This window comes from Kryptolebias marmoratus, linkage group LG12 (assembly GCF_001649575.2).
Source record: "Kryptolebias marmoratus isolate JLee-2015 linkage group LG12, ASM164957v2, whole genome shotgun sequence".
Lineage (NCBI taxonomy): Eukaryota > Metazoa > Chordata > Actinopteri > Cyprinodontiformes > Rivulidae > Kryptolebias > Kryptolebias marmoratus.
The window spans coordinates 6,402,997-6,416,124 of record NC_051441.1 but is presented as its reverse complement, the minus strand read 5'-3'; the positions used below and the strand labels follow the sequence as shown (position 1 = coordinate 6,416,124).

At 36.2% G+C, this 13,128-nt stretch overlaps 1 protein-coding gene and 1 long non-coding RNA gene across 2 annotated transcripts; one reads left to right on the top strand and one right to left on the bottom strand.

Moving 5' to 3' along the window:
* Positions 1 to 957: 957 nt before the first annotated feature.
* On the bottom strand, positions 958 to 3,591 carry psmg3 (proteasome (prosome, macropain) assembly chaperone 3). The gene is made up of 3 exons (XM_017433511.3): positions 3,456 to 3,591; positions 2,445 to 2,667; positions 958 to 1,642 (listed from the first exon to the last, which is right to left on the bottom strand). The coding sequence occupies exons 2-3, from the start codon at positions 2,655 to 2,657 to the stop codon at positions 1,490 to 1,492; spliced, it is 366 nt and encodes a 121-aa protein (XP_017289000.1). The 5' UTR covers positions 2,658 to 2,667; positions 3,456 to 3,591; the 3' UTR covers positions 958 to 1,489.
* An 8,990-nt stretch (positions 3,592 to 12,581) lies between these two features.
* Positions 12,582 to 12,812, top strand: LOC112451245. The gene is made up of 2 exons (XR_003040028.2): positions 12,582 to 12,663; positions 12,740 to 12,812. It is a non-coding gene; the product is annotated as an uncharacterized LOC112451245 (long non-coding RNA).
* Positions 12,813 to 13,128: the final 316 nt, after the last annotated feature.

The following is a 13,128-nucleotide window of genomic DNA, read 5'->3' as shown; positions in this document are numbered from 1 at the left end:
GGCTTCGGGTGCGCTGGTGACGTCACCGCGTTTCCTCCTCACGATGCGCAAACGTGTTTCAGCGTTTGGCGTGACACGAACGCTGAAAATCAGGGTTCGTCCCACTCCTAAAGCCTCCCATGTCCTAGTTTTACTGAGGTAAGACAGCAAGGTGAATCAGAAATCAGCTGCAGGAGCAGGAACAGCCAGCAGGCAGCTTCAGCACCTGCTTCACGTCATTTTACCTGTCCTCTCTGACTAATACATGCAACTGCCACAACATAACCAGCTGCAGCTGTATTAGTAATTTTTACGTAACTTTTGGTTATGAGATTAGGATCTAAATGTTAATTCTGGCTTCTTGTTTCTATATGAACAGAAAACTCATGTTGACAGATCTGACGTCATCGCGCGTTATTTTCAGCACGTTTTTGCATTTTATAAAATAGACAAAACAGCAACAACTTCTAAACTCAACTTTTCTTGTAAGTGTAATAATAAAAGATGATTACAGGAAACAAAAACCAAAACAAAATCTACTTCACACCACGTTTCACCAAGCTAATGAAAATATTTATGCATAATATTTACAAGGTTCCCAGATCTGGGGTCTGCAAAATGCCAAGCAGGGCTCTTGAGATTATCTTTAGTAATAAAAATAAACTTACAACATTTAAAATAAAAAAATAAAAAAACAGTCATGACTAAATAGGAGCTGTTTGCTGTTTGAATCATTACACCACATGGACACATTATATTGATATATCAATCTGCAGTTTTTGTTTAATTGGCTTAGAGATGCTGATATGCTTCAGACTGTGATAATTGGGGTCATAAATCGCTTCCAATGTTGTTTTGTGGGTTGATAGCTTAAAAATAATTGGGAACCACCAACCTATTGTGCCTAATTTTTACAAAACTACAAACTTTGGGATAATAAAAAAGAAATATCAAAGGGAGCAGGTGCAAATCTTCAAATCTGGACATACAGAGACCTGCTAACCTTTTATTTTGTTTGCTGACAAACACAGAAAAGGTCAGTAATAAAGGAATGTCATGGAAAACAAAAACACAATCATTACACAATTCTATAAAGTGCAGAAGGAATCACTCATATACATTGTTGCTTGTGTTACAGAACTATAAAAGGACAAATAAAGCAGAACAAAGACTTAAAATGGCCTCTCCAAAGTGCATTTTGAGAAATTTATTTGACACAAGTTTAACTATATGCATTCTGAAATACAAAACACAGTTATATACAGTGTAATGGTACATCTTTCACTCATAATAAACTAGAAAATATCTCCCATTATTATTGTGAGCAAAGATCAAACTAACAAAAAACAGGTTTGGAATTTATACGTTTCTAAATTAAAATACAGAAACAGATAAATATATAAAAGAATAGTAGATCACACATAGGAGCTCTAATTTGAAAAAATGAAGTGAAAATGTGACAGAAGTAACCCTCAACATATTCATGTTGACAAGTCTTCATGTTGACTTCTCACCACACCTTACAGTCTTTGACCAGCTCCTTAATTTGTTTGATTGTATCTAAGGAGGAATCCTTCAGAGCCAGCCCCAGTAAAACAGGCCTGTTTCCAGCTTCCTGTGACACGAACAAAGCCAGGTTTTTGGCACAGACGTGAGTCAGAGGCTGCAAATAGAAACACAAATCAGGTATGAAGTTATGAAAAGCAAAGTGCTGCAAATAAAAGTTCTACGTCAGGAGATCAATCAATAAACAACCCTCTAAAATCTGGGCATAAAAACAGTAACCACTTTAAACAGAGACGGTTAAAATTCACTGTGTTTGGGTAGAACCAGAACCTGAAACATACTTTTTTAAAATCAAATTACTCACCAGCTATAATATACAGCACATAAATAATTTATTCATGTTCTTTGCCATTCAGCAGTGATTGGATTAAACAATTTCTTTTTCTCGTGCATCTTGTCAAACATACACAACTCTGAACTTTTCCAGAAACAATCTGAAATTTTAAATTCGAATGTGATTATAACATAACTTGATTCAGTTTCAGTTAAATGAATCATGGAGGTTGTTGATCATGTGAATGCTAAGCAATGCAGAACACGGTGACAATGAAAAAACCTTTATAATTGACTAAACAACGAATGTTCTTTAAATTAAGTCTCACAGGCTTCGCAGCAAACTTTGTATTAATTCACTTTTCCGTTAATGACATCTCCTGCTCCATGTGCCTGTAACAGTGACAACCCCACGCAGAGACGAAATGAGTTTTCTTGTGTAAATTTTAAAAGATCACTGAACTCCAAGCCAGCAGCACAGATCTAATTTTTTTCCACGACCTGCCAAAGTAGTTCAGAGCCAATCTCATCTGCCCATTCTCCGCATGAAACGAGTTACCCCAAGTGACAAGAAGTGTATAATCACGCTGATACAATATTAATCTGAACAGTTTCATCCTGCCTACCTCGTCTTTGCCCAGCAGTACTTTAGTGGAGAACGCTGGGGTGCTGATATCGTTAGATCTGGAGTCAGGTGTGACTGAAATCAGAGTCCCGATTTTGCCATACTGAGTGAGAAGCACAAATATGTAATTACTGAACTCTGTGCAGACGATTTCTGTTGAAATTCCATTGACTTCTTTCTGGGCTTGTTTTGATTTAATGATAGGCTCAGCCATTTTGTTAATCCTGGGGGAGAAAGCAGAAGGACACAATGTAGTAAATGAAGACAATTCAAAAAGACACTATTCTGACTTGTTTTTTATCTTAGAAAGAATACTGAACTTGGCAAAAATTAGTTTATTGTGATTTTTGCCATTCATTTTGTTTACCATTTCATCTTATCAGTCATAAAAACAACACTTTTGAAGATTAGGCTTCTCAAGAAATAATATTTACCGACACAGAAAACACGCTTGTAACAAATAACTTTTTTACTTGGGCAACTAGTAATTATTTAAGAATCAAAAATTTAAGATTATAGGTTCAAGCACTGCGTATTTAAAGTCTGAAATTTGCTGATATTCTGCAACAATTACTACAATTATCATTCACATTCATTGCTAGAAGCTTTGTGCCAACTTTGTGACTAAAACAAAACAAGGTTTGTATTGTGTTGAACCACTGCGATGAAAAACAAGGCAGAGTTTAAACCCAAATTATTACAAAATGACTAAAATTGAGTAAAATTACGAAACTCTACACATTAATGACGACTAACTGGAGAGCAGACGAAAGACAGCGTTGTGCATTGTGTCCTCAGCAAACTCAACATGCCACCACAGGCAAAGTAAAAGTAAAATATCTCGTTTTGTTTCATTTTCTCCAGCAACTCCACTAAAGTGACGCTGCAGCGTGGAGGCTAACGTTAGCCTCAGCCTCATAGCTAACAGTAAACTCTGGCTTTAAGGACAGTTAAATTAATGATAGAAATAGCGCAAAAGTTTGTTCTGCACTTTCATATAAATTCTACTTACCATATATCCTAGTCGTTCCGAAGTGTAATCTTAAATTAACAGACTTTCGATAACTTCCGTACAGCTTCGCTAACCTTCCTCCACCGTCACTTTGTCGAAGGGACGTACGCTGCGTAGTGACGTCAGACTAAACGTTCAGGCTAAGACGCTGCGTGACGTCTGAAACAGCTCTTGTTTTTTTCCAGACAGTATGAATATATTATTGAGTTATATTATATTACTGGAAAAATTTAATTAAAACAACTATTTATTTATTTCTTCTAAACTCTCTTTATAATTGAACATCCAGCCTAATAATGTATTAAATATGTAAACAGTTATAATGTTAAAGTTGAGGAAAATTTTGTATTCTCAAAAAGTTAATAGCAAAGAGTATTCACGACTTTCACAATAAAAGCTTGAGTCTTACGGTTTTGTGTTTATTTATTTCTAAAATGTCTAAAACAACTAATACAAACTGACTAATTTTTTAAAGTAATGATTAGGAATACACACATATACAGCATTAGATACAAATAAGAACTTTAGAAAAATAAGTAAAGTGTGAAACAATATGGAATACATAAACTGTTGCATGTAATTTTGTTTTTGTTTAAATGATTGTTTCAGTCAGGAATTAGAAACTTTTTAATCAGTTAATGCTTTTTTAGTGCTTTTATTCCAAAGACTGAGGACCTTTAAACAAAAAAGGAGGAGTTTTTTTTTTTTTCTAAATAAGGCTTTTAACACATTTGTAAAAATAAAAATGCAAAAAGTATGACAGGAAAACTGTTTTCATTTTTTTTTACATTTATAGAATATTCACTCTCTCTTTTATTATACAGTTGCTCCTAAATGTCTTTATTTTTTTAAGTACAAAAATGGAGCAGAAAACTGTTTTTGATTTGTCACTTTAAATTTCCCCTGAGCTCTTTTGACAAAGACTACTTAAGCATCCATCATTGTTATCTGCTATTATGCATAATTTAGCTTGTAAATTCCTCAGAAATCCCTGTCAAAGTGAGACTTGAAAATGAAATGACATAGTAAAACAGAACATATGTCTAATTCTTTACTATGATATGAAAATCAAATTAAGATATTGAGCAAGAAAATCAGTAAATTTTTTTTCTTCTATTCTTTATTTTACAGGGACAAAAGCTGAATGAGAGACAGACGTTCTCTTCAAACACTCAGCAGAACTCAACATTTTGGACCAACTGAAGCCTTTACATTTTTTATTTGTTTGAAAAGCCTAACAATAAAGAATTACAGCGGTCCAGCCTAGAAGTGAAATGCATGGATCAGTTTTTATGCATCATTTTGGGACAAGATGTTTCTACTTTTAGTCATACTGATGGAAGAAGTAGGTTCTGTAACATTTTTAATGTGGCAGTCAAACAACATATCCTGATAGAAACTAAAATAAATCGTGCATGCAAAGATTTAGCTGACTTTTTAGGATGGGCAGTTGAGAATTTTTCCCTGTTTGGCAAAAATGCTTGCATTACTTTATTTTATTTTATTTTTTTCCATGAGATTGTGAAGCTCCACTGAAGTCTGTGAGTTTTGCATTAGGATTTCATTAAATAAATAAAAAAATAAAATGCCATCCATATGAACATGGCACTTTCACAATGTCAAATAAAATGGGCTCAGCTGATTTGTTATTCATTCTGAGCAGGCAGCAGAAGAGCTGAAATTGGTTGAACCACTCCTTTTACTTACTGTCATGTCTGTCCTTGAATTACCATTCTGAACTAAACAAAATTGTAATGCAAATATCAATAAGTAGGAGTTTTGCATTAATGGGGGGAAAAATGCCTGGCTTAAAATCTCTTTGACTTGAAAGGAACTTTCTACACTGTCTCAGCAAAATCACTCATTAAAGGTTAAATGGCTGAGCCTTAAATGTGATACTTAAGATTTAAAAACAAAACAGAAAGGCAGAGGAATATGTTAATATCAACAAAATAACATCTTCCATCACCATAAGACTTAACATATTCACATTTTTAAAAAGACAGACAGCACACAGGTTCTTCATTGGGATTGAAAGAATTGTTCTATAAGTTTAGATTGTATTTTGATTCCATTTTTAAGCACCAGATTTAATCATGGTGTTCTTAAGGGTTCTGTTCTTGAACCAGTTCTTTTCATGTTATGCATGCTGCCATTTGGTAACATTATTTGACAACACAGCAATTTCATCTGCTGCTGTATATTTTTCCATAACTAAGATGGAAAAATACATGTCTTCAAACTGTTAAAGCCTGTGTGACTTCTTCTTTTTTTGTATTTTTATTTTAGCCAGGTTTAGAAAATTGTTTGTTTTGGACCTTATGGACACCTCAGTTAGTTACTCTTGTTGACATTAGCCTGGCCTCCAAAACTACAATGAAGATTGTGAAATTACTTTATTCATGACTGAGAGATGTTTCAGGAGTTCCAATTTCCACCTGCAAAATGTTGCCAAAATGCAGAAAAAAAACTGTTAAATGGATTTTTTTACTTACAATTTGGACTACTGAAATTCTGTGTAATCAAGGTTTGAAAAGTCTTCCATTAATCTAAAAGGCTCTGGCAACAGTTCTTATCAAAAATGATAATGAACGGCCATTTTGTTTTTGCACTGATGTTTTAACTATTTGTATCTTGATTGCCCACCGCCAATAGTGAAATGGTGAAAACGTTTTTGTTTGTGTTACTGTGTGTATGTGTGTGAGAATGCCAGTGACCTTTAATTCATTTAGTTTTTAAACTCAGCAGTGTCAGTGGAGTTTATTGAATCAAGCCTATGCATGACAGCACAGATAAGATTTGTCAATTTTCCTAAGATCTTTAAAATTTGTTATTTCTAAACTCATTGATTTTGGCTTAACATTTCCAAATGTTAGCTGCTGCCCAGGGAGCGGAGAACAGCAGCCGACACAAGGCATCTAGCTGTTCATATGGAAATTTTTGTGGTAGAAAATACCACTGAGACTTTGAAAGGAGTTCTGGTCTCAAATCACTTAGTCCGTGTAATGTTAAATTGTGAATTACTTAGGCTTTGCTTTGCATAATGAATAGATGTAGACTCACACTAATGACTATGTGGAGCGGCTGCAGGGCTTCAGGGGTGCTTGCTGTTTCCAGAGAAAATGTGGAGAACTTTAATTCATTATGATTTTTGTGAAGATAGCACTAGTTATAGATTTTTTTTTGTTCCAGTCTGGAGATTTCAGTCATTTTCTGTCCATGTTTTTTGTTTACTGCTTTGGGTATTTCACATCTCAGCTGAAGTTACCTTGCACCTGCAGTAATTGCACCAAAAAAAGATACGTATGTGGGCATGTTAAAAGGAAAAACTGGATGCATTTGTTTTAAAGACATACTTGTGATGGGATAAGCACCAGGTGTTACCTAAAAGTTTAGCTTGCAGAGAAAAAAGAAATCACTGTGACATATTTGAAAAGAGCTGATGACACATAAGGGTTCAATAAACATTTCCAACTATGACTTTTACAGCAATCTGTCTGTTTGGCTTTTCTTTTTTTTCAGTCAAGATGAACATGAAATCACTCATTTGCAGCATGAAGACGTTATTAGCCACCGCGGTGCAGTAGTTAGAGCTGTCACCTCCCAGCGAGAGGGTCGCAGGATTGCCTCCTGGCCTGGGGCCTTTCTGGATGGAGTTCTCTCTGTGCATGTGTGGGTTTTCTCCAGATACCCTGGTTTTCTCCCACAGACCCAAAACATGCACGTTAGGTTAACTGAAAACTCTAAATTGTCCATTAGACAGCATGTGAGTGGTTGTTTGTCTCTATATGTGTCCCTGTGATGGACTTGTGACCTGTCCAGGGTGTTCTCCCCCTCTCGCACAGTGACCTGGAGATAGGCACCAGCTCCCTGCGACCTGGAATGGAGAGGCGGATAAAGAAGATGGATGATCCTTCTTTCATTTTTACATTCAGATAAGCTGCATATGTTTGTCAGAGCAAGACAGAGTTAATTAAAGGCTTTCTTTCTTAAGGAATGCACATCGCCTGCTGCTTTCCATGCTAGAATTTTAGAGGAGTTAAAATTCTGGTCAAGCTCTAACTCTCCGAATATGTATTGTAATGACTCTCCACTGCTACCTCATCAAGTATTAGCTCAAAAATAGACAGAATTTTAGCTATTTATATGTTTGCTAAGGTCAATTTGGAGTAGCAGCCATCTTGAACTCCAAAAGTTGATGAGTCATAGCTCATCAACTCCTCAAGTTTCAGTAAGACTTTTGTTTTGTTTAACAATAATTCACCAGTAAGATCACTTAAACAGAAAAACAACATATTCTCTCATAGCACCAAGTCACCAATTCTCAAATTTACACACTTACATTGTTAGTTTCTTTATCTATCTTTGTGAGGACACATTGCTCTTTTGCATTCTTCAGCCCTAAATCACACCTGGTAAAAGTCTTACCCTAAAACTCATCTTAAAGTGCAACATAAATCTATTCTAAATCTTCAAACAGCTCCAAAATTAGGTACTGGAATAAAAGTGTCAAAATGTTCTTACTCCAGTGTTCTGTAACTCAGACTGGTCCTCACAAAGATAGCTATAAAACACACACAGATATTACCCTGGTGGCCACTAGAGTGCTGTGCTGCATTACAGATAGAGCTCAAAAGTGACTTCACCGTGACAGCTTAAGGTTGAGCTCATAGTTTCCATTAAGTGTGCCTATAATGCAGGCATAGAAACCAAAGGTAGAAATAATAATAAAAAAAAACAATTATGCTTAGCAAGGTGTGACAATGAATTAAATTTTACATTTCTTTTTGAAGACCTCAGCATTATGGTTTTGTTCTTGCAATTTCCTTTTGATTTAAATTATTTGAAAAATCGACCTTTTTCAAATTTGTATGAGCAGCAGAAAATGGCCATATTTACCAGACTGGGAAATGCTCATAAATAATTAACTATTTCTTCACCAACTCATGATTTCTTGAAACTTTTAAACATTTTTTCCCCAGAAGCTTTACTTTAAAATAACTAAATAAATAAAAAATATATTAAAAAACTGGTGATTCTGTGGTAGCAATCCTATGCTTGACCAGTCTCCCGTCCACTTTCTATAAATAGAAAGTGGACGGGAGACTGTGGAATGCAATACACCAACTGCTCAGTAATTCAGCAATGCGGCAACGTGACAAAAACATCACGACAAAGTCATGACTGTAAAAGAGGTTACTCATTTTTTATCTTTCACATGTTCTTGTCAAAGACTCCATGTTTCCTCTTTGTGGCTGACAGAGGTGAGATTCAAATACTTTCAAGAGGAAAACAGAAATCAGAGATACTCACAGTCTCATCACAGCTCCTGACTCTGCTCCAGAAATGCACACATCAAATTCTGACAGGAACATCTTTCAGCCAGTAAACGGTTTTGACTCCATGTTTGATTGCTCTCAAATGTCTGCACACTCATCAAATCATATCGACACAGAAGCAGAGGTGACATGAGAAACTTACATTTCCAACAATAGCAAAACGACCTGTTTTATGGCGGATTTAAGTGTTATTAAAGTGTTGATCTTTATCACAAGAGTTCCTCATCGTGATAATAAACAGGTTTTCCTTTTGTTTCCAAATATTTTACTTTATTAAAAATAAAAGATAGATATACATTGAACTCTCTTTAATTCCTTCAAAAACATTGTTCTCTTTGAAATCTGCTTTAGCATATTTGCTCCTTTCTGTCTTCCTCGGTTACTTTTAACTTTCAGCAACCGTTCTGCTACTTTTAGTGTCACAGAAATCTAATCTTTGTAGTTCTTTTTCCTTTTCCTTTTGTAAACATTTCACTTGGTGTATTTTTATTTAGCTACTACTGTCCTACTTTTACCTTTTTAGCTGTTATGTGACCTTTACCTACTGTTTTGCTGATTGTGGTTTTAGCATTTGTTGTACTACTTTTAGCTGCTTTTTTTGTTGTTGCTTATTTTAGCTTTAGCCTCTGTTTTGCTTTTAGTATCTATTTCACTTATTTTTGTGACTGTTTTGCTAATTATAGCACCCATTTTGCTCATTATTGCCACTGTTCTGCTTTCTTGAGCTCATAGCTATGGTTTTGCTGTTATAGCTTTTAGCTAGTTTATTGATGCGTTTTGCTCCTGTTTTGCTGTTTTCAGCTTCTTCATACTGTTCTAATGCTTTTAGCTCATGTTTTCCTTAATTTTAGCCTCTTTTCTACTTGGTTTAATTTTAACAACTCAGGTTTAGCTTGCTCTGCAAATTTCAGCAAAGGCGTTCAGCTCTCAGCACTCACACTGCATATCCAAGTTCAGTTTCCCTAGTTATTATTGATGCAATAATTAGTCTTTTTTTTAAAAAAAAAGCTGTAACAGTTGCAACAAAAGACTGAAAGTGTTTTGCAATTGCAAAGTATCTGAGAAGCATCTCTGTGATTGGAATCAAAAAATACCACAGACTACTGTACAGGAATGGTCTGGCCAATGCATGAAAGACTGCAAAAGCAAATGGTTCAATAATTTAATCATTTAATCCAGAAAAAATCTCTGCACACAAGGGATGAGGCAAAGGATTATTGAATGACCAAACCAACAGCAAATGATTGTGATCTTCAAGCCTGCAACACTCGCAATCCTGTGGGGAAATTACTGCATAGACTCAAAAAGAGTTCAGCTATTGCAAATGATTTATTGTATCACTTACCTAAATTTTAAAAAAAGACCCACCTATATACAAAATACATAAACACAAGTTTCAGAAATGCTGCTGATTTCTCTGATTTTAGACAATGTGGAAATAACTGGAAAACTGTGATTTATAGAGACCTTAAATGCCATAACCTGCAGGCCTGTTGTGGACCATCAATGTGAAACTTGAACTTTTGATGTTTTTTACTTCTTTATCTGATCTTTATTTTACGAGGTAAACTGTTTGAGAACCAGTTCTCATTTACAAACATGACCTGGACAAGAAATTCCAGCTTCAACTTTCGATTAAAAGCCTCAAGACGTTACATAACTGGCACCTCTTCTTATGAACTTCCAGATACCTCTGTATTTAAAACTCTGAGGCACAGTGCTTGTTCTTGTCTGGAGATCACATCCACAAACTTACTTTGTTGCACCTACATCATTTTACAAACATCTAAAACAGAAGACCATGAAGTCACTTTTGAACAAGATTACGTGGATATTTAGCTGCTTAGAAGCTCTGCTTCTCACTAATTGCTCTCATCTCTAGGGTACTTAACGTATTAGGCTCTCCACATTTTCTTTGTTCTCACATATTAAGCCTTAGTACTCAGTTCTTCGTGCTGTGTTTGTGGTCATTAATCATTACTAATGACCTTCATTAGGTTTTAACTTAGTTTGTCTATGTCCACGCATGTTTATTGTACCAACTGAGAGCCAGTCTTGGCTAATTAAGAAAATATAATGGCTAATAGAAGATAGAATTGAAGGCAGGAGATATCGATGGGTTTCAGTGAGGCTGTATAAATAGTTGAACATATTTAGTTGATGAGTTCATTAATGGTAATCAGTTTCCATTGGCTTTTGACACGTATATCAAAATGAAACATAACTAGCGTGCCCTATAGTGTTGTTTAAATTTCCACTCAAATGTATTAGCTGTTTAATTCAAATAACTGTGTTAATTTGTGCTACAGATTATCTGCCCAGTCTGTGATGCAGCACCTCATTAGATCAGAAGGGCCCCAAAGGCATTCATAGCAGGTTCCATAAGAAATTGAAATTTCCAAACAATTAATTTTGATATTCAAAAGAATGATGTGCAGCAATAAATAAAGTATGCATTTGTTGAATCTGCACTGATGCACATGTTTGACGGTCGAGCCAACTTTGCTGAAGTGATGAAATGTTCTTGACTTTTTCTAAAGGACACTAGATAAATTGCAGAGGACAAAGTATAAAAAAGTACATTTCATGTATTTTCACAGATGGGAATGGAGAAGAGTTATTTTTTCCTCAGTGCCTTAGGAACTGGTCTCAACTGGCCTCCATTATTTTTCTTTGTTGTTGTTGTGTAGTCCCATGGAGAAATCACCCCACACCTTTAAACCCATAGAGATACCAGGAAACTCAAGCCCTCCTGCAGAAACAGTAGACAGAGACACAATAGAGTCTGTTTCTTCCAGGTATGTCCTCAGTTTGTGAAACAAATTCTGCTTCCAAGTGTGTACACAATTTATAACACTCCAAAGGTTACTTTCAGCAAGAGCCATGAATAAGAAAAAAACTGTACCCAATGAAAGTTTAGTTTTAAAACTTTAGTTTTCAACTTGAAACATCAGAAACCTACTTTTTTACAGGACCAGGGCACCTATGTTTGTCTGCGTCCCTTTCCTGTTCTCTCAAACCCCAGTCAGTCGAGGCTGATGGCCGCTCATCCTGAGCCTGGTCCTGGTCTTGCTGGATGTTTCTTTCTGTTTGAAGGTAGTCGTTCCTTTCCGCTGTCACCAATGTGCTGCTCGGGATGGGAAAATGTAACAAAGGGAAGATTCTACACAATCTGCTGGCTTCCTTAGATAGATCGCTTTTACTAATTGGCATTTTATGATGTAAGGGGATGTTTTTGTACAGTGACTTGAGATGACTTTTGTTGTGAATTAGCAATCTATATATAAAAAAAAAGAATTAAGTACATTCTAAATAATGTTTGTGGACTGTTAGAGGAAACCCAGAAAAAACCCAGGGAGAAACCCACATGTGCACACAGCACATAACTCAGAAAATATTCCTATTTATATAAAATGTTGTATGTTTGTGATAATCTTGCCTGTGTTTTGCCATGCCATGCCTCTTGCCAATCATCATCATTCTCGTCACCTGTGTCCTCTGCTAATTACCTCCCCTACACCTGGGCTGGGCCCTATATATTCTCCTTCTCTGCTCTTCTCCAGTGCCAGATTAAGAAAAGCCTATCAGCAAGTAATTCTCCAGCGTTCACGGACTGACTTCTTGTGCCTCGACCCTGCTCTTGCCCTTCGGATTTTTCCCCACGCCTTGCCCCTGTCGGATACTTGCTGGTTTTCGGATTTCTGGACATCGACCCCTGCCTGTGACNCCCCCGCCTGTCTGACCAAGAGTTAAGTTCTGCTCCCGCGGCCTACCTTTCGGAGACACCAGTTCTCACATCCGTTCCTGGGCTTCGTTCTGCCGCTACCCTGCAAGGATCGTGTCTCGGTTCTCCCCACACCATCATCCAGGTCAGTGTAACCTTCTCAGTCTGTGGTTACTTCCTGGTTTACGTGAGGATAACAAATCCATCTTGTCTCTTCTCAGTGCGGCGATCAGAGGCCCTCCTGCTACGCTTAGCATTCTCCACGCTGTTCAATAAAGACAAGTTAACTGTCGACTCCTGTGTTTGGGTTGAAATTTCGGGTTCGCAATCCGACTCTTGTCAATGTTGTTGCTTTATATCAGGTGCTTCACACAAGGAGGAGCTGATCTGCTTCTCTTGACTGAAATCATTTCATTATGTACTGCCCGTTTGTTATACAGTATATAATTTTTTTCCACATTTATCATGAAATTCATTGATTACAATCCTTATCTTTTTGTGATTTAGGTAAATCACAGTAGTCTCACTTTCACTCAGCTTTAATTTTTGGTTTGATTCATTTAGGATTTTTATATTCTAATTAGTCTCCATTTTCCCACTTTGGGCTCCA